This window comes from Notamacropus eugenii, chromosome 5, assembly GCF_028372415.1.
Source record: "Notamacropus eugenii isolate mMacEug1 chromosome 5, mMacEug1.pri_v2, whole genome shotgun sequence".
Taxonomy (NCBI): domain Eukaryota; kingdom Metazoa; phylum Chordata; class Mammalia; order Diprotodontia; family Macropodidae; genus Notamacropus; species Notamacropus eugenii.
The window spans coordinates 27,549,150-27,569,846 of NC_092876.1; the positions used below are offsets into that span (position 1 = coordinate 27,549,150).

General features: G+C 49.5%; 1 protein-coding gene across 1 annotated transcript in view; it reads left to right on the forward strand.

Annotated features, from left to right (window-relative positions):
* Positions 1-20,697, forward strand: part of PPP1R37 (protein phosphatase 1 regulatory subunit 37) — a 36,670-nt gene that overhangs the window by 14,556 nt on the left and 1,417 nt on the right. Inside the window, exons 2-11 of the mRNA XM_072607988.1 lie at positions 14,222-14,319; positions 15,074-15,119; positions 15,848-15,948; positions 16,246-16,365; positions 16,993-17,143; positions 17,626-17,781; positions 18,207-18,319; positions 18,938-19,079; positions 19,430-19,596; positions 19,718-20,447. Coding sequence (XP_072464089.1) covers positions 14,222-14,319; positions 15,074-15,119; positions 15,848-15,948; positions 16,246-16,365; positions 16,993-17,143; positions 17,626-17,781; positions 18,207-18,319; positions 18,938-19,079; positions 19,430-19,596; positions 19,718-20,447 — 1,824 coding nt within the window. The remainder of the gene's footprint in view (positions 1-14,221; positions 14,320-15,073; positions 15,120-15,847; positions 15,949-16,245; positions 16,366-16,992; positions 17,144-17,625; positions 17,782-18,206; positions 18,320-18,937; positions 19,080-19,429; positions 19,597-19,717; positions 20,448-20,697) is intronic.

A 20,697-nucleotide genomic window follows, 5' to 3' on the forward strand; every position in this document is an offset into this window, starting at 1 on the left:
GTAGGCCTTGGGCAGGAGGGTTCTTGAGAATCATAGCTGTCTGCAAATGGAATAGGTTGTCTCCAGAGGTCATTTAGCCAGTCAACAAGCAGGACTCTGAATGAATGAATGAAAGAATAGGGGCTGATGGTGGCATTCATCAAGTACTTATTTGCAAAGGATATAGCTCCTGATAAGATAGTAATGACTCCTTTTTTTGTTGACTAAATTTTATTTTCAGCATTCACTTTTATAAAATTGAATTTCAAATTTTTTTCTCCTCCCTTCTTCTCCTCTCTCCAAAATGGCATGCAGTCTGATATAGGGTATACATGTACAGTCATGTAAACATATTTCCATATTAGTTATGTTGTGAAAGAAGAATCAGATCAAAGGGAAAAACCATGAGAAAGAAAAAACAGCAAAAAAAAATAATATAGTCTTTTTCAATCTTCATTCTGACTCCGTAGTCCTTTTTCTGGATGTGGACAGCATTTTCCACCTTGAGTCTTTTGGGACTGTCCCAGGTCCTTACATTGCTGAGAAGAGCAAAGTGTCCTAGTTGATCATTGCACAGTATCATTACTGTGTGCAGTGTTCTCATTCTGCTCATTTCACTCAGCATCACTTCACGTAAGTCTTTGCAGGGTTTTTTGAAGTTCACTTACTCTTCATTTCTTATAGCAGAGTAGTATTCCATTACATTCATGTATCACAACTCGTTCAACTCTTCCCCAATTGATAGACATCCCCTCAATTTCCAGTTCTTTGTCACCACTAAAAGACCTGCTATAAATATTTTTGTACATGTGGGTGCTGTTCCCATTTGTATGATTTCTTTGGGACAGAGCCCTGAAAGTGGTATTGCTGGGTCAAAGATATGGTTTGATAGCCCTTTGAGCATAGTTCTACATTGCTCTCCAGAGTGACTGGGTCAGTTCACAACCCCGTCAGCAGTGCACCAGTGTCCACTTTTCCCACATCTTCTCCAACATTTATCATTTTGCTTTTTTGTCATGTTAGCCAGTCTGATAGGTGTGAGGTGGTACCCCAGAGTTTTAATTTGCATTTCTCTAATCAGTAATGACTTACAGCATTTTCTCATGTGACCATAGATAGCTTTACTTTCTTCATCTGAAAACTGCCTGTTCATGGCCTTTGATCAATTGGGGGACGACTTGTAGATAAGGATTCTTGTCGATGACAATAAGATCATCACGGTCTGCTGTTGGCTGATGCTCCTGTTATAGCGGGAGATAGCATGCGAGTCACACAGACTGATGGAGAGAAGTCTCAGGAGAGCATTCGCAGTTGGGGCACAGGGAGCAGAGTCTTCAAGAAAGTGAAGAGAATTCAAAGGCAAAGTCATAAACATAGGAAAGGCAGGAAGTTGGTCGATGGAGAATCGTGGGTGAAGAACAGCAGGAAGACAAGTGTTATTGGATCAAAAATGGGGGGGGGGGGCTACCGCATAAGGTTGGGAAGGGCTTTGTTCTTGGAGGTGACACAGAGCCTTGAAGTTTGAGGGAGGAGGAGACAGAGCGCTGCTCCAGGGGGATCTGTCTGTAGCTGTGTGGAGAGCAGGTTGGACAGGGGAGAGATGAGGCAGTGAGGCCAGGGCCACGGTGCAGGCTTGGGGCGGAGGGAGGGGGCTGGCGGCATGGGGGGAAGACAGGCCTGGAGAGAAACCTATCAGTGATTAGCCCTGCGAAGGGAGAGAACAAGAGATTTCCAGGGGAGGATGGTGGTTCACTCAACAGCAGTAAGTTTGGCCAGAGCTAGTTTTTTGAGGGGGACTAAATTTTTTTTTTGAAAAAATCAGATTATAGGTTTCAAAAGCAAAAAAGCTAAATTTATAGCCAATGAAGAAATAAAAGAAATTATTTGAAATTAGGATGTATTGCATATCAATAAAACAAAATAAGCAGGTAACTATTTACAAAAATATACAATTGCGAGATTAGCAGAATAAGAAAAAGCTTGAACTCAGTCTCAGAGAAAGAAATGGAACAAGCCATAAATGAACTCTTGGTGAAAAAAAAAAACATTCATTCTACTAAACATTTCAGAAACAGTTCATGCCAGTACTACATGAACTGAAATGATTACAGTAGGGATACTCTTAGGTTCCTTCTGTGAAACAAATTTGGTCTCAATACCTGAACCAGAGGAGTTAAAACAGAAAGAAAACTTTAGACTAATATCCATATGAATTATCAGTGCAAAAATGTTTAAATATTAGTAAAGAGTCTACAGCAACACATTGTAAGGATTATTATATACCAAGACCAGTTTAGATTTGTACCACGAATACAGGGTGGGGTCAACATTAGGGAAATTACAAACATAATTATTTCATAATAAGAATAACAACAATCACATTTTATCAGTAGATACAGAAAAAGCTTTTGACAAGATCCAGTACTCATTCTATTTAAAAACACTAGAAGGCATAGGAATGAATGGATCTTTCTTCAGTATGATAAGGAGCATCTAAGTAAGGCCAAGACCCAGCCTTACCTGTAATGGGGATAACATAGAGGCTTTTCCCTATGATCAGGAATAAAGCAAGAATGTCCATCATCACCGTTCAGTAAAGCACTAGAAATGCTGATGACAGCAATGAGACAAGAAAAGGAAGTTGAGGGAGTAAGCACATGTCAAGAGGAAACAAAATAATTGCTCAAATGGTTTACTTAGGGAAATGGTCTAAAAACTAATTGAAAACATTAACGTCAACAAAATTGCAGGACGTATAAAATAAACGTATAAATCACCAGTATTTCATTATATTACTAACAAAACCTTGCAGGAAGACATAGAAGGATAAATTCCATTTAAAATAACAACAAAAAGTGTAAAATATTTGGGAATCTGTTCACCATGACACACAGAGGAGCGATATGAATACAACTGCAAGACACTCTGCCCAAATAAAGACTGATCTTAATAATTGGAGAAATACTAATTGCTCATGAATAGGTTCGGCCAGTATGATAGAAACAACAATATTATCCAAGCTAGTACCATTCCAGCCTAACCATCAAAGCATTACTTCCTAGAGCTAGAAAAAAATTAGTAACGAAATCAGATGTAGGATTAAAAAGTCAAGAATGTGAAGGGAAATAATTTTTAAAAAGTAAGAGGGGGGTAGGAGTACTAATCATACTTACAGTATGCATGTTTATTGTATGCAAGGCACTGTGCTAAGGACTGTGCCAGATCTCACACTATGCTCCTGATCAGTAGTCCTCCAAGTGATTTAGTTAAGAAATAGAGAGCCTGATCAGTGCAACAAATTAGGTATATTATATACAGAAACAAACAAGTTCAGCACCCTAGTGTTTGGTAAAACCAAAGATCCCAGGTATTGGGATAAGAACTAACTCAGTGTTTGACAGAAACTGGGGAAACTGGAATTTGTTCTAGCAGAAAATAGGTATAGAGAAGCATCTCATGCCATATACAAAGATAAGCTCCAAATGGAGGCATGGCTTAGACAGGGTACCGTCATAAATGAAGTGAATAAAAGCCATTCCACAGTTGCTAAATGGTCAGATAATATCAACAGCTGATTTCCAGAGGAAGAAATGGAAGCTACCAATAGCCACATTTTTAAAAAATAATAAGTAATTATAGAAAAAAATATAAATAATTGCAGGTTAAAGCAGTTCTGAGGTTCTACCTCATACTCGTCAGATTGGCCAAATTGACAAAAGTAGAAAATGACAAATGTGAGAGCAGTTGTGGCAAACCGGTCTGTTGGAGGAGCTGTGAACTGGCCTGGCTTCTTCAGAGAGCAGTTTGGAACTGTGCCCCCAAAGTCACTAAATTATACACCCACTGACCCAGTGTTGGCCCAGTGTTAATAACAGTAACTAGCCACTTATAGAGCTCTAAGTTTTGCAGAGTTCTTTGTGAATGTGATGCTATTTGATCCTCACACCCTGGGAGGCATGTGCTGCTATTATTCCCATTTCACAGATGAGGAAACTAAGGCAGGCAGAGGTGAAGTGACTTACCCAGGGTCACATAGTAAGTGTCTCAGGCTGGATTTGAATTGAGGCCTTCCTGACCTCAGGCTCAGGACTCAACTGCACCACTTTACTGTCAAAGGGTTTAAAAAAAAAAAGACGAAAGGACCCATACATACACAAATGCTTATATTAGCTCTTTTTGTGTTGACAAATTGAAACTGAGGGCAGTGCTCATCATCTGGTAAACTGCTAAAAAGTATAGTTTTGAAAGACTTGGGATCTCTGCTGACACAGTAATCCACTATGATTCCTGGGGATTCGTGATAAAAATTACACCCACCTCCCAAGACAGGTGGGTGGTAGAGTCAGTGCGAATTGTGACACTTAAAAGAAATATGGCTAGTGGGGCAGTTTGTTCTGCTTAATCATCCATGTTTGAAAGAGATGTTTTGTTTTTCTCAAGAGATGGGGATAGTGGGGAGGGAGAGAAGGCAATTTTTGTTGTTTAAAATTTTTTAAATTAAAAAAATGGGGAAATTTGGAAGCGAGGGAGTGTTTGGGGAAAAGTAAGGAGTTTGGGACATGCCCAAGGGACATGTGGTTCAAGAAGTCCAAAAGGCATTGGATGATTGAGGACTAGAATTCAGGAGAAACCATGGCTGGATTGTGGGAGTCATCTGCATGTAGATGATTGTCTCTGGGGGAACTGAGAAGGTCAGCAAACAAGGTAAAATAGAAAGAGAAGAGGCTGAGGGGTGCACCTCTGGTCAGTGAGGATAGCACACACAAGGAACAACCAAGGAGACTGAGAAAGAGCAGTTCAATTAGAGGAGAGGGTATCCAGGTAATCCACCTTGTCCTATGCTGGAGACGGAGAGAAAGGTCAAGATTGAGAAGAGCCCATTAGATTAGACAGTGAATAGTTTCAGATGAACAGTGACGTCAGAAGTCCAATTGCAGTGGATTTAGAATTGAGTGAGAAGCAGCGGCAGGATTCCTGATAACAGCGAGGATTTTTAAGTATAGAGGAGACATGGGCACATTCATAGGTAGAGGGACATTGAATCTAAGCCAGAAGTTTGGGGTGTTAATGGAGGAAGATTGAAGCCCTGGGTCTCTGTCCTGGGGCAGGGTGGAGGCTGGTCACAACGGCTCTTTAGATCACTGAGTGAAGGTCTTATAGGGAGAGTCTGGAGGTGGTAATGGAGAGCAAGGAAGATTCTGGCTTCCATCTGTGAGCAGGGGGTGGGTGGTGTGTGAGAAGGCGATGGAGTGAAGCAGCATCAGCATCTGGGTCTTAGCGAGTACAGGATGAGGTTGAAGATAAAAAGAACTTTGTGCCAGAGGCAACAGACTCAAGATGCAGCATAAGGCACATTTTGGACAGTAGATGGGAATTTGTTTTGCTTGACTGCATATTGGTTGCAAAAAAATTTTCTCCAGTGGAGGTGGGTGAAATGGAGAGAGAGGACAAGGGATAGAGTTAGCTATCCTTCACCTTCCCCCCCAAAAAAACATTTTTTGTTAATGCCATAATAACACCAAAATGTTTGTAGTAGCATTTTTTTTGTGGCAGCAAAGAATTGAAACAAAGTCGATGCCCATCAGTGGGGAATAGTTAAACGTTAAACAAATTGTGGTTTGTGAATAAAGGAATATTGCTGTGCTGTAAGAGATGAGCACAGTGAGTTCAGAGAAGCATGTAAGAGGACTTAACAGAACTGATGCAAAGCTAAGTAAGCAAATAGAAGAAAACAGTCCCCACAGCAGCTACAGCAATGGAAATGGAAAAGCTCAGTTGCTGATGTTTTGTGGTGTTGCTGTGAAATTACAAAGACAGGTTTACTTCCCAAGGAGACATGGGATAGTTCACCTTCCTTTGCTCCATAATTAACACTTCCTTTAATCTCTCTTTAGACATTTTTTAAAATTCTGAATTTAAAGTACCAAATAAAACAAGCATTTCTATCCAGGGAGCATCTTGGGATCGCTGGATGCACAGTTTCCCCAATGTAATCCAGTCCGCACCCCTCCTAGTTCTAGCATATTGTCCCCTCTGCTGCAGTGTCTCGCAGTCATCAGGACTGTTTATGCCAACTGCGCAACATGCCTTCCTCAGCCACTTGGATTTTTCCTGTGTATTTTGAGTGAATGAATGAAAGAAAGACAAAGTATCTCAGTGCCTGTACACCAGACTGTGTTCTAAGCACTCAGTATACATATATGAAAGTGTGACAATCCCTGCTCTCTGGGAGTCCTATTTTAATAACTTTTTCCCCCAATTTTTCCTTGATCTCTCATTTGATTTTTAAAGTCCTTTTTAAGTTCTTCCAAGAAGTCTCTTTGTGCTTGGGATCAGTTTCTCCTTGGAAAGGAATGGCTTTTTTTTATGGCTTCCTCTTCTGAATATGAACCCAGATTTTCTCTATCTCCCTAGTGGCTATCTGTGGCTGGGTTCTTTCTCCTCTACTTGCTCATTTTTTGTTTGTTTGTTTTATTTTGTTTTTAGCAGCTGTTAGTGTGATCAAGTTCTAGTCCCGAGCGAGGTAGAGGGAATAATCCCCCAAAGCACAGGTCCTTCTAAGAAGGGCCTCTCCATTACTAAGCCATCGCTGAAGCCTAGATCTGCTGTGGCAAAAGTGGTCTTGCTCCCTGTGGTCACTGTGGTGGCTGCACGCTATAGCTCTCCTGTCTTCCCTGGAACTTAAACCAGGGATTCTGCTCTCCTGCAAGTGCCCTCAGCCAGCAGGATCCCCATCCCACTGCTACTGCACTCTCCAGGTGTGTACTAGTTCTTTCTCCCCCTCAGTGGCAGGCTAGCCCAGCCCAGGACGGGTCTGGTCAGCACAGCTGTGTTTTCATCCCTCAACTGTGGAAGGTTCTTCAGTCTTCTACTTAGCTGTCAGACCCCCTACCCGGTCAGGAAGATGAACGTTTCTGAGACTGAGGCTGCCTTCCTACCTCAGCCGCTTATTTGTTGATTCCAGTTGGCCTGGAGGTATCCCCACTTTACTCAGGTCAAATCTCCACCCCTGGAGGTCTGGCCTTTCCTGGGGATCTTCTTCTGTTGTCTTGAGAGAACACCTGCTATACCTGACCTTTGTTTATTTCCACTGCTCTGCATTCCCTCTGAGGCAGTGTTCTGTTTTTTTCTGTGGAGGAAATTTGGAGAGCTGAAAGTTTTCTGACCTCTGCCATCTTCCAGAATCCTCTCCTCCTCTTCCACATTTTCACGAAAGTGACTTGTGTCCATAGACTGTTCCCATAAAGAAGTTATAGAAAAGAGAACATGTCTTCTGACTTGACTTGTTTTGGGGGTAATGATGTTAGTGATTCATCTTCTTTCCCTTTCTTTTAGTATCTTTTGTTGGAGGTATCTTGAAAACTCATCTCTCTGTCCCTTTAAAATTGTGTTGCTTCCAGGTTAGGCCCAAAATGATGGCTAATATCACTGTCACCCGCTGTGAGGACAGCAGCATTTTTATGTTACCCTTCTAGTTTGACATAGAAATGTTCTGTTGACGACCTGGCTCGGTTGAGCATGCTAGTGTTTTTCTGGCTCATTTTTCTCCCCGCTGCTTTTTGTTGTATTATGAGATCATCTCACTCATCTTCTGCCAGTCTCCTCTTAAGTTTTTTTGCGAATGACTTTCTGCTCTAAATCAGCGTCGACTTTAGTTTATGACAAGGAAATAAGCATTTGCTGGTTGCGTGGCCCCTCGTGGTGATATCTTGACAGCCTCTAACATTCTCCAAGAAATCATGACAATCATAAGAATGTTTTCATTTCACCTATTTCCCATTTTTTGGCATTTGTTTAAACACAGCTCCATGGAGCTGCTGTCATTGAAAACAGTCTTTTTTTCTCCTTGTGATCTTCTAATTTGTTCTTGACGTCAGCTTTTCTTCAGCCTTGCCCTGATTGTAATCTTGTCCTCTCTTTTCTCACTCTCTCTCCTGTAGTTCTCCCTCCTGTTACGGAGGAGACTACAAAGGAAGCTTCTCTGTTTAGGTCTGGATTGAGGGATGGGGCTTTGGGGAGCCGAGCAGGGAAAGGCATCCACCACAGAGTCCTCATGGCATTGCTTGCCCAGCCCAATTAGGACCCTGCCATTCTCGCAATAGGCAAGGGGCTTTTTTTTTTTAAATAATTTTTTGTCTGTGGGGACTGAGTAGCCCAGTTCTAAGTGAGGAAGTAGGTGGCCTGATTTGTACCTGGGGGCACTCCCTACTTGCTCATAAATGGCAATAAGTGGGGATACAAAAAGAGACAAAAAACAGGCCTAGCCCTCAGGCTGCCCGCAACCTGATGGGAGAGATAACAAACAAATAAATATGTACAAACATCAGTTTCAATGAAACAGGCTGTGGACAGGATAAGTAAAAAATAGATGAGAGACGACTGGGAGACTGGGAGGATGAGGTTACACCCTTCCTACAGTAATAGAGGCGGTAGGACAGGGGGCGGATGATTAATTCGGTTTTAGACATATGCTGAATAGACTATTGGACCTCCAGATTGAGCTGTCTGAAAGGCCCCTGGAGGGAGACTGGAGGTCAGCAGAGAGGCTGGGGCAGGAAAAGTAGACCCCAGAATCATTAACACAAAGCTGGTCATTACATCGATGGCAGCAGATGAGATCACCAAGTGATGAAGTGGAGAGGGAGAGAAGAGGGCCCAGGACTGAGCCCTGGGGGTCACTGAGGGTCAGAGGGCAGGATCTGGAGGAGGAGAGCCAGGAGACGGGGCGGGGGGGGGGGGGGGGGGGGGACTTGGAGGGGGGGTGTCCCAGAAACCTAGAGAGAAGAGAGGGTCAAGGAGAGAGTGATCCTCAGTGTCACAGGCTGCAGAGAAGTCAAGGAGAATGAGACCTGCGGAAGGCCCTTGGGTTTGGCAGCCAAAGAGCAACATCAGTGGAATGATGAGGTCAAGTCAGAGGCCGGATGGTGGGGGTGGGGGTAACTTAGTGGGCATAGAGTGGCCAGTCCTGATGGAGCCATGGGTGTTTGGGTTTGAGATAGTCCCCTTTATTTTTTATTTGTCCTGTGCTGCCTCTATCTAGAACCTTTCCAAATCGTTTCTTGAAGAGGCACCAAGGTGGTGCAGCGATTAGGGGGCTAGGCCTGGAGTCAGAAAAATGGGAGTTTCAATCCAGCCTCAGACACTAGTCCTTTAACCTCTATTTGCCTCTGTTTCCTCATCTGTAAAATGACCTCCCAGAGTTGTTGAGGATGAGCTGTTTGTAAAGTGCTTTTGTTCATTCCTGAGTGGTGTGGAGGACCTCTGGCCTCTTGGAGGGCTTGTCATCCCCTGAAGTGCATCGAGCCTCAAGGTGAATATTGACTTGGTTGTTCCTCTTCCTCCCTCTCCCTCTAGCTGTTGAAGCAGGCAACAAATGATCTTCCAGACGCTCTTTTCCCTCCTTGCCATCTTGAGCTCTGCAGGGGCTGCGTGGGAGGAAGTGGGGTCCCTCAGACACTGTAATAAAACAAATTCATCAACTGCTTTATCTGACTCCCTGAAGCCTTACCTTTCCTTTACTGGTGTTTTTTTTTTTTTTGTCTTCTGGTTACATGTAGAATGACTGTCCACAAAAATGTCTTTCAGTTTAGCTAGCAATATAGAAACTTGGTTGCTGGACTGAGATTATAAATCAGGTGGCAACAGTTAAATCCACATTCTGTTGCTGAGTGCTCAAGCCAGCAGGTAGGGGCTGGTCTGACCTGCCTTGGGGAGTGGGGGGGGGGGGGGGCACTTTAACTGCCTTCAGGAGCCCCAGCTCTGGAAGCCCCTTTCTGGAAAAGGTGGGTGGGTGGGGCTCATTTTTCCTGTGGTGCTGGGCTGTCCAGCCTGAGGTTAGTTCTTCCATCTTGTAGTGAGCCTTGTGAACTGGTCTTAGACAGTCTTTTAAGTCTTCCTGTTCTGACATGCTGAGTCTGGTCTCTCTCTACCAACATGCTAGGCACCCAGCCACCATGTTTGACACACTGGCTTCCAGGTGAAGCTATTTCCAGCTTAGGGGCAGCTAGGTGGTGCAGTGGATAGAGCACCAGTGCAGTAGTCAGGAGGACCTGAGTTCAAATCTCACCTCAGACACTTGACACTCACTAGCTATGAGTTAACCCCAGTTGCCTCATCCTCGGTCATCTCTAGTCATCCTGATGAATATCTGGTCACTGGATTCAGATGCCTGGAGGAGAAGTGATGCTGGTGACCTGCACAGCCCTCCCTCACTCAAAACAAAGTCAAGTGCAAGTCACGTCATCATTTCTCTGATGGCATGGTCTTCTTTGGCAACGAAGGAGGAACACACACATTTCCAGCTTAGGAATACATTGATTGTTCCCCCGGCTGGGAGTGTTTCTGGGAACATTCCTCTGAGGCCCAGTGACAAAGGATGGTTTCGACTGGCTCTGTGCCTCTGGTTACAGAGACAACAAGTGGTCCAGTGGGGGTGGGTAATGCCCACCCCAGAGGGTCCCAAGCAGTCTGGCCTGGGAGGAGCTCTTTGTCCCAGTCACACCTCCCAGGTGGGAATGTAGATCAGGAAGTCAGGGGCCTATTTTCAGACACCCCCTTACCCCCATTCTGAACCTTAGGCCCCTTCCCATCTCTGGATCTCATTTTCCCACGTAGGTTTTGGGTAGATGAACTTTATAGTCTCTAAGGCCTCAGACATAGGTTCTGAAGTTCTTTCTGGCCGTCTTTCCATGTTCTCTGGGTTATCTCACCCCCATCCCCCAACCTTTCTGGAATTTTAGCCCGGGCAGGATTCACTGTCAGGTGTAAAAGTTGACTGAATTCAGTTGACTCCCGTTTACCGGAAGTGTTGGTAGGAGGTGGTAGCCCCATGGCCAGAGGCCAACCCTGCCCCTGGGTACCTAGGTGGAGCAGAAGATTGCTGGGGAGGATGAAGTGACATTTTACCCACAGTACCTGGCATACAGTGGGTGCCTAATACATGCTCTTTTCTTCCCCTTCTTCCTTCTGCTAGAGAGATATTTCTCAAGAGATGCAGCAAGGGGGCCTTTGATCTTATCTCTTCCCCTTGAAGATTTATGGTGGCTTTCTCCTTTACTACAGCATAGAATATGACCTTACCTTGGCATTCAGGGCCTTGCACATTCTGTCTTTTAAGGTCTTTCCCCGGCTACCCGCCCTTCCTGAGCATTGAGATCAGCAGTGCTTTCCTCCCCCTCTCTTTTTTTCTGCTTCTTTCCATTCTGCTCACCCTTCAAGGCCCAACCCAGCCTCTGAGAAGCTGTGGGCTCTTCTGCTTGGCATTCAGATTTCCAGGATCCTTATCTGTGTGCATGTCTTGATTCTAAGTGCCCTCAGAATAAGGATATGTCTCACATCTTTCCTCCAGACCTGTGGTGTTTTACACCTTTTTTTGACTGCTTAAAAGCCCTTGCCCTGACTTCTCCCCCTCTCCCCTGAGTCTGATCAGACTTTCCCAATGTGCAGGACTAGGGACCTGAGTGTCAAATGGCAGGATTGAGGGGTTTCTGCCCAAGAACTTGGGGAGCCTCGTAGTATGAAATCACCAAAGGTACCCTGGCTCACTAGAGAGAATGGCAGTCTGTAGAGGAAGGCTGTGATTGTTTCTTGCTTTGGAGTGGGAACCTGGGGAGGAAAGGTCACAAGGTTATAGATTGAGAGTTGGAAGGGACTGCACAGAGGCTGACTGAGGTGGGAGCTGTCACAGGGAGGAAGTGGCAGGGTGACCAACTCTGCTCACTGCCCGGCTAGGCCTCTGCAGTTTGAGCCAACCCTGGGCAAGTGCTTGGAGTTTGTCCAGTCTAACACCTTTGTGTGATAGAGGGAGAGAGAGAACAGAGCCTGCTGACAGGCGTTCACCACCTGTCCCGGGGTGGCCGGCTGTGTCCCAGGGAGGAAGGGGCAGGGCATTAGCTCCCCACTGGGTAGAAGTTGAGTCTGTGTTTGACTCTGTCGGTCAAGTGATCACCAAGTATTCAATAACTTAGATTTTATTGGAAGGGTGCATAGCCATAGTTCAGTGTAGACAGCAGAAATACAAACACAAATTAGTAGCATTTTGGAAGGAGGGCACTCTACCTCCTCACCTGGCATCATCTGACCCCTACTTGTGTACCCTGCTGGGGGCAGGCACCCAGGAGGGGCTCCAACTGTCCCACCCTTCCATTTGAGCAACCATCAGGAGCCTTCCCCAATGCTGGTCTGGGGGTCTGGAACCAAGACTCCCCTGGGCATGAGAGAAAGAATGCCCAGTGGCCATCCACCAAGAGCCCAAGCCCATGTGCTTCCCTGCCTTCCGGTACTTGCCTTTGACTGTTGCACCCTCTGAGAGCACTGGGCAGCTCCAGCCTGTCAGTGTGCCCTTGCCATGGGTTCTCCCTACCCTTGCAGAGCAGTTTCTTAGGTGCTGGAACAGCAGCTGTACAGATCTTGGGCCCAAATGTCAGGTATCTGTGAAGACACATAGCCAGAGAAAGGGAGGGCCCCAGGATGGCTCGGTTCCCTTGGTGCCCAGCCCAGATGTTAGGAATGCAAGGGTGATTTCAGGTGGACTTTGGAGCCCCCAGTGCAGATTAGGGGGTGGGGCCTGAGTACAGTTCATCCTTTGTGACCCCCAGGGGGATTTCACACTTCCTCCAAGGTAAAGAGGGCGGGACTGCCAGGCATCTTGCCTGAGCAGGGTGGCTAATGTCTGTGGCTGCTGCTTCTGCTTTCTGGCAGTACAGGGCCATTGTGGTAGCCCCTCTTAGCTCTGTGTGACAGAGAGTGAGTAGGGAGAATTATTGGGGCTTGGATGGAGTTAGCCCTGCCACACCCCAAACATCCACATACTCCATAGTACAAAGGACATTCTTCTCTTCCTCTTTCTGCCCCCTCCAAGTGAGACCTGTGAGAGCTCCTGAAGCAGGAGAGCTGAGATCTCGAACCACTCTTTGCCCTCCCATTGCTGCACATGGATCAGCTCAGGATAGTAGGGGGCTTCCTACTGGGGCCTGTAGTACAGTACAGGCAGAGGGGGCTTGGTGAACAGCTGGCCTCAGCCTAGCCCAAACCTGAGGCTTCTGACCCATCTGTGCTTGAGATAATTCTGTCAGTGAACCAACAGACAAGTCTCTAGAGGCTCCTATACCTGTGTGTGGAGGAAAAGAGCCATTCTGGGGTTGGCAGAGTCCTGGGTTTGAATCCTGCTTCCAGTGTTTACCACAGGTTACTCTGTAACCTCTCAGAGCCCCAGCATCCTCATTGGGATGTTGGGGATACTCCTCTTCCACTCCTTTTGAGCTCACAGAGTTGTTGAGGATCCAGTAAGAAGACAACCCTATGTAAAGATGTGCTGTTCTGGGGCCCAGTCTCTGCTCTCACCTCCTTGTATTTTTGGGGCTCTTCAGTGGTGCAGACAGAGAGCCTCCCAAAAGGGCCAACTGTGCCCTCCTTCCCCCTCTGTTTCCTCCCTCTCCTCAACTTCTCTAGCCTGGAGCTGAGCAGACTGCCAGCCCGCCCTGGCCCTGTGCCCAAGGCATGTACCAGGTGGCCTGCTTCTGGACCAGCCTTGTGGGAGCCATGGGAAAGACCCCGTTTCCCCGTCTAGGTCACTGGCTCTCTGTCCGACCTGTGCTCAGCACCGTGTGTCCTTCATGGAGTGGGAGGGGACAGAAGGGGGTTTCCTTTGCCTCCTGCCTGATGGGAGGCCCGCACCCTGGGAAGAAGCAAGGGTGCCTGAAGGGAGGAGCTGGTCTCAGAGTGCAGGACGGCACTTTGTTGTTCAGTGTCCCTGTGCCATAGTTTCCTCGTCTGTATTTGCACGTCCTACCTCATGATTTGGGGAATAAAGAGATTTTTAAGCTTTAAAGTATCGAATGAATTGGAACTGTTACGTTGGCCTGGTGCAGTTTTCACGAGAATCTAAGCACCTTGAACAAGTTTCTTCCTCAGTCTGTGGACTTTGGTTTCTTCTTTATAAAATGAGTGGCTTAGACAGGATGAGACCACGGAGGCTCCTTCCATGTTTGCTAGGGGTATTCTGCACCACTCCATTGACGGCAGAGGGCTCTCCTTGGGGGGTTTGAGCCCTGCAGCAAGGTCGGTAGGACGAGAGAAAGACATGCGTCATCCCTGGCAAGTGCTCTAGGCAGCCAGCTCACCCACTTCAGCTCTCACAAGTTTTGAAAGGTTGAGCATCTAATGAGAAAGGCTAACCTGGCCCTTCTCTCTCATTCATGTCTCCCTTCACTCTTTTCCTGATTCACCCATCTCCTAACCTCAGCCCAGAATGTGACAGTAGAGGAGATCATCGGCGCCTATCAGCAGGCCTGCCACAAACTGAACTGCAAACAGATCCCCAAGCTCATCAAGCAGATCCAGGTACCTCTGGGCCAGGGGCGGGTGACCAAGGGTGGGGCTGCTTCAGTTCTCTCCTCTTCTGTTGACACTGACTTGGAGCTAGAGTTTGAAAGGTTCTAAGGCCCTTCCAGCCCTGACATCCCCTGTTCTAAGGCCCTCTCATGTTTGACTTTGCTTGTTCTAAGGGCCTTCCTGGCTCAGACATTCATGCTCTAAAGTTACTACCAGATCTGACTTTCTTTCGTTTTGAGGGTGAAACAGCAAAGAAAGGCCGTTCCCATGCTTTGTAGTTTGATTGCTAACCCTGCCTAGTCCCTTTCCTTCTCCGGTGACATGAGGCTGTCATATACCCTGTGATGACCAAATGACCCACATGGGGATAGATTCCCTGATGTGCCTCAACACCCCCAGCCCTAGTCTCTAAAGTCCAGCTTGGATCAGGGCTCTTTCCTCAGTTTCCTCAAGTCAAGCTCGTGCTCCAGAGCCAGTTGTGGAAGAATCAGAATTCAGAGTCGTTTGTTTCTACTAGTGATGGCGTGGGGCCTGGGTAGACCCACAGCAGGTGGAGCTTGGGAACCTGCCCAGGGCCACAGTAGCAGTAATGACAAGGCTTCTTGCTCCCCCACAGTACCTTTGCATGTCTTTCTCCATTCCAGATCTCTAGATGAGGGCAGCCAGTGACCTCTCAGAGTCCATCTAGCTATGACCATGGATGTCTTTGGTCCAGGGTCCTGGGAGACGCAGGCTTCTCACCACCTGCCTTTACTTTTTGCAGGAGTTTACTGACTTGGCACACCGAATTGACTGCCTCGATCTGAAAGGTTGGTGTTCAGAGCTGTGTGCATAGATGGGTTGGGGTCCCTCTCCTTAGTCTCAGGCATCTGGGCAGAGGATCCGTGGTGCCTGGTGGCAGGTGTGGGGGGCTGGGGTGAGGTAGAGTGGGGTGGGGAGAGGCCTGGGTCCTAATCCTAGCTCTGTCCCTTGCTGTCCAGGACACTGGGTACATTACTGAGGCTCAATGGACCTCAGTGGCCTTGTCTGTGAAAAAGGAGGGGGCCACGCTTGGTGATCTCTGAGATCCCTGCCTGCTCCAGATACTGTTGTCATAAGAGGCAGGGGAGGCTGGAGAGCTGGGAGCCCTGGGCACAGGTTTGCTGGGATCAGGGACCAGGCTGGGGTTAGGGGTTAGCTCCAGAGAGGTCCAAGGTTAGACCAAGCAATGATCTGCACCAGGGAGGACTGAGAAAAGACCAGTGCAAGAGGTCAAGGGAAAACCCAAATACCCAGAAGAATTGGAGAGTAGCCTGAAGATGCCTCAGGAGAGCAGGGGGGAAGCCTGAGTCCATCTGCTCTAGGCCCGAAGGAGCATATCTGGCCTGAGTGTGCTCCTTGTTGCACAGGAGTGTTTTCTCCTCTGTCACCACTGGAGGAGTGGAGGAGTCCCTGCTGACCCTTTGAAGATCTCAGGCCCACAGGGAAGGGTGCCTCAGGGGAGGGTGGGGGAGGCCTTTATGTCAAGGGTCCAGCTCCCTGATACCTCTGACTCCAGGAGAGAAGCTAGACTACAAGGCCTGTGAAGCTCTGGAGGAAATCTTCAAGCGGCTACAGTTCAAGGTGGTGGACTTGGAGCAGACAAGCCTGGATGAGGATGTGAGTGGGGCCCTTGACGGCAAGCGAGCTGCCAGGGAATTGGCCTCTGCGAGTGGGAGGATGGCAAAGCGGGGGCAGCTCCTGTGCCCACCCCCACCTCCTCTCGCATTGCCCAGGCCTGGCACATGCTTCCCCATTGGCTTGTGGGTGAGGGATTGGCAAAGGAAGTTACATCTCTGGGGGACTCTGATCTAGGACTCATAGCTGCCCAGAGGGGGAGGGCTGTGCTAGGCCAGAGCTGCTGCTGCTGCATCTGGTCACCTGCAGGAAGGTTGTTTCTCTTCCTCCTTCCCTCAGGGTGCTTCTGCCCTGTTTGACATGATAGAATACTATGAGTCGGCCACCCATCTCAACATCTCCTTCAACAAGCACATAGGCACACGAGGCTGGCAGGCCGCTGCTCACATGATGCGCAAGGTCAGTGTCCACCTCAAGGCCTTGGGTTAGCTATGGGGTGGCTCTGAGCCCCTGCAGGATCTCCTTCAGTGCACTTTCTCTGTCGAGTTTCTGAGAGAAGAGGTCCGAACAGCACAGCTACCCATGCTCTGCAGCATGGAGGTGGGCTTAGGACCAGAGGGCAGGGAAGTGGGCCTGACTGCTCCCATGGGAGGCATCCTCCTGGTTTTATGGGTCTCCCCTTGCCTCCAGTTTCATGACACATTCGCATATGGAGCTAGGGAAAGCCTCTGGGCCTGTCCTCCCCTAGCCCCTGAGTATCATATTGTTGTCAGTTCAGGGTGCCAAGTCACCCATGGACCGGAGAACCTGCCTGCCATGTGCACACATGTGCCAGTGTGTCAGGGGAACTGTCAGGAGCAGGAAGCAGAAAAGTTGCTGAGTGCCCCCTTGGGTTTGGGTACAGAGCAGGCAGGGGCTCTGAAGCCTAGCCACATGAAGGCTGCCCATAGGGATTTGCTTGGAATGTGATCTTCACGTGAATGCAGAGGGGGAGACCTGGAGGTGAGACTGCAGGCCAGAGTGGGCCCAGATCAAGAGGCAGAAGGAGCTCTGGGTTCTGGTCTGATGCTCTTCTGGCCCCTGTAGACAAACTGCCTGCAGTACCTGGATGCCCACAACACCCCTCTGCTGGACCACTCTGCCCCCTTTGTGGCTCGTGCCCTGCGGATAAGCAGCAGCCTCACAGTGCTGCACCTGGAGAATGCCAGCCTGTCAGGGCGCCCGCTTGTGCTTCTCGGTGAGTGGCCCAATTGCCAGGCTTGTCCCCAGGATTGGCAAGGGGCCCAGAGAGACTTCCCAGGCTAGATGCCCTTTTGGGTGACCTATGTCAAAGGAAGGGATTCACTCAAGCAGAGAATCAGCTGGAGAGGCTAGACTCCATCCAACTCTCCTGCCCTGACAGACTGGGTGGCTTTGGGCAGCCCTCTGCCCCTTCCCTTCCCAGCCTTGAGGGCCTTCTCAGTAAAACTGTGCTTGGATTTGTAGTTTCTTGGGCTCTTATGAACTTTGACGATCTGGGCTTCTGGGCCTGTGTCAGTGACAAAGAGGCTCAAGATGTAGCCCTCCTGGAGCATTAGCAGAGTGATACTGAATGGTTCAGTGACCTCCCCACTCAGAATGATGAGGCCAATGCTGGTGAAATTGCATGTGGGAGGCTAGGGGGTGGGGAGGCAACTGGGCTGAGCTGAGTCGAGCCGGCTCCTCACTGTGCCCTGGCAGCCACCGCCCTCAAGATGAACATGAACCTCCGGGAGCTGTACCTGGCTGACAACAAACTCAACGGGCTGCAAGACTCAGCCCAGCTTGGGAACCTTCTCAAATTCAACTGCTCCATCCAGATCCTGGACCTTCGGAACAACCACATTCTGGACTCAGGTGGGCAAGGCAGCTGCCTCTACAAGCTGGGGGAATTAATTTCTTCCTTAACCACCTAAAAGGAAAGCCTCTTGCCTCATCACTAGTAGCCCAGAGCCCTGATTCCCTGACTCACTGTCAGCCCTTGGGTGTGCCTCAGTTCAGCCCTCAGGGTCTTCATCTATAAAACAGGGCACTAACGAGGTCCCATGCCTGACCCGGCCCCTCACCCTCTGCCCTGTCAGAATGGGCCAGTGGCTCTCTGTCCCCATGTTTGTCTTTGTCCTGCCCCTACTATTTGGCCTGGGTGTGTTTCTCAAATTATCCATATCCCTGTCCCCCTTCTCTCTCTCCAGTCAGACTAGAAAGAGGAACCTTGGGGAGAGGGTGGGGAGAAGCTGAGCAGGGCCTGAATCCCCCAGAGCAGCCTCTGGCTTGTTCCCCAGGTCTGGCCTACATCTGTGAGGGCCTGAAGGAGCAGAGGAAGGGACTGGCCACCCTCGTTCTTTGGAACAATCAGCTGACACACACAGGCATGGCTTTCCTGGGAATGACGCTGGTGAGTTGCACGCACAGACCCACAGAGCGCTGGGAGGGGCCCAAGAATGTGGGATGACCCCGATTTTACAGATAGAGAAGTAATCTGAAGCCAAGAAAGAGCCCCAGCCCAAGGTCTCAGTCAGAATCTGAAGTCTCTTGGCTCCCAGAAGGTCTTTCCATCAAACTTTGGACTGGGAAAGGTGGAGGGGAAGTGGAAGAAGGAGGCTGGAGGCTTTGAACTCAGTGGCCTGTCTCCCTTTGCCAGGGCACCAACCCTCTTGTTTCCCAAGATCCCATTTTTGTAGTAAGTTAATGAGAGCTGGGAGAAATCTGAGGGATGGTCTAGAGGCCTAGGCCCACAGTCTCTGCCCACTAGTTCAGGGACTCTTGATCGGACACTCTTATCCAGTCGGGGAGGGCTTCAAACACATGGCTGGGACATTGATCTCTAGCTGTGTCCTGCCTCCTGGTGGGGAATGTGGAGTGAGAAGGAAGGTGAGGCCTGTTAAGACCTCCCTTCTCAGCAGTGAGCCCAGGCCTTGGACTGCTGGTGCTTGATCACCTACAGGTGCTCCAGCCTTTCTTGACTGTGCTCCCCTTGCCCTTGCGTATCTCCTCTTATTTCTTTTGTCCTCAGCCCCACACCCAGAGCCTGGAGACTCTGAATCTGGGCCACAACCCTATTGGAAACGAGGGTGTCCGGAACCTTAAAAATGGACTGATTGGGAACCGCAGTGTCCTGCGCCTGGGACTGGCCTCGACCAAACTGACATGCGAGGGTGAGGGGCTGGGTGGGGCTGGGGTTGGGAGGCCTTACAGAGGAGCTTGGAGAGATCAGAGCTGAGCAAAGGCATGGGGGTTCAGGGCCGAGAAATGGAGGAGTGAGTGAGAGAAGGAACTGAGCCAGAGAACCTGAGCCTGGAGGTCGAGGCCTAGGCTTAGGAGGAGTCAGAGCTTATCCTTGGGCTTGGGGGGGCCAGGACAGGGTAGAGAGACAGGAACAAGGACCCAGGCCACCTCTGCTTCTGGGGGCAGCTCGGGCACACGTGGGCTCTTGGATCCTTTGGCCTGGCTCAAGGGGTCCTCTTTTCTCACCGGGGGCCCTGGCTGGGCTTGGCCTCATCCCCAGGAGCCGTAGCAGTAGCAGAATTCATTGCTGAGAGCCCTCGCTTGCTCCGGCTGGACCTTCGGGAGAACGACATCAAGACTGGAGGGCTGATGGCCCTGTCTTTGGCCCTCAAGGTCAACCAGTCACTGTTGCGCCTTGACTTAGATCGGGAGCCCAAGAAGGAGGCAGTAAGTGGAGATCACCATCCCTTGCGATTTTGCCTGGGCTGGGGCCGGGGAACCGGGGGTCCTGGGTGTGCAGGCCTGAGTGTGATCCCCCCTGCAGCAGCTCCGTCTACACCCCTGGCAGGTCAAGAGTTTCATTGAGACCCAGAAAGCCCTCCTGGCAGAGATCCAGAACGGGTGTAAGCGCAACTTTGTCCTGGCCCGTGAGGAGGAAGAAAAGGAACAGCAGCTGCAGCTCTCGGCCTCCATGCCTGAGATCACGGTCACTGAGCCTACCCCGGAGGAGGCCGCTGTGCCAGGAGAGCCAGCGGATGAGGCCCAGGAGAACGGGGACCTTGGAGGGGCCGGGCCTGAGGCCCCTGGGCCAGCCGAGGACTCGGATTCTGACACTGAGGAGGATGAGGACGAGGAAGACAGTAGTGGTCGAGAGATTCAGGAGACGTGTAGCCCCGAGGTTCAGCTTGTTACTGCTCCTGGGAATTCCCTGAGCTCCAGGGATAGGACCCCTCTGGGCAGCCCAGCCCTCTCAGCCCCAGAGGCTTCGGCCGAGAGCCCCAGTGGGCCCAGGCCAGAGGTGCCAGGTGCCGAGAAACGCATCTCAGTGTCCAGCCCTGGCAGAGGACACAAAGTGTTCGTGGTGACTCGGGTAGAAAGCCCCCCAGAAAAGGTGGGCGAGGCCCCAGCCTTGCAGACTGAGGCCCCATCCAACAGGTCAGGGTTCGGCCCTGGCCCCGGCCCTCCAGACCTGCCACTGCCCAATGGGTTGAAGCCAGAGTTTGCTCGTGCACTGCCTGATGCCCCTGCCAGCCATGGAGGACCAGAGGGCAAGGGTGCAGGCTGCGGCCTAGAACATGGTGAGCGTGGGCCCTAAATCAGTGGGTGACCCCAGCAGTGCGTTAGCCTGCCTCCCTCCCCCACTTAGACAGCTCGCAGCGGCCCTTCCTCCCAGCTCACAGACGGAGATGCTGCAGCCCAGGGTGACCCACCCAGTCAGTGGCAGAGTCAAGAATCACCCAGATCTTCTGAGCAGTCTGGACATACCCTGGGCTGTGCTGCTGAGTGTGCTGGTGCCAGAACCTCAGCTCTGTCACTTGCTGCCTTGGT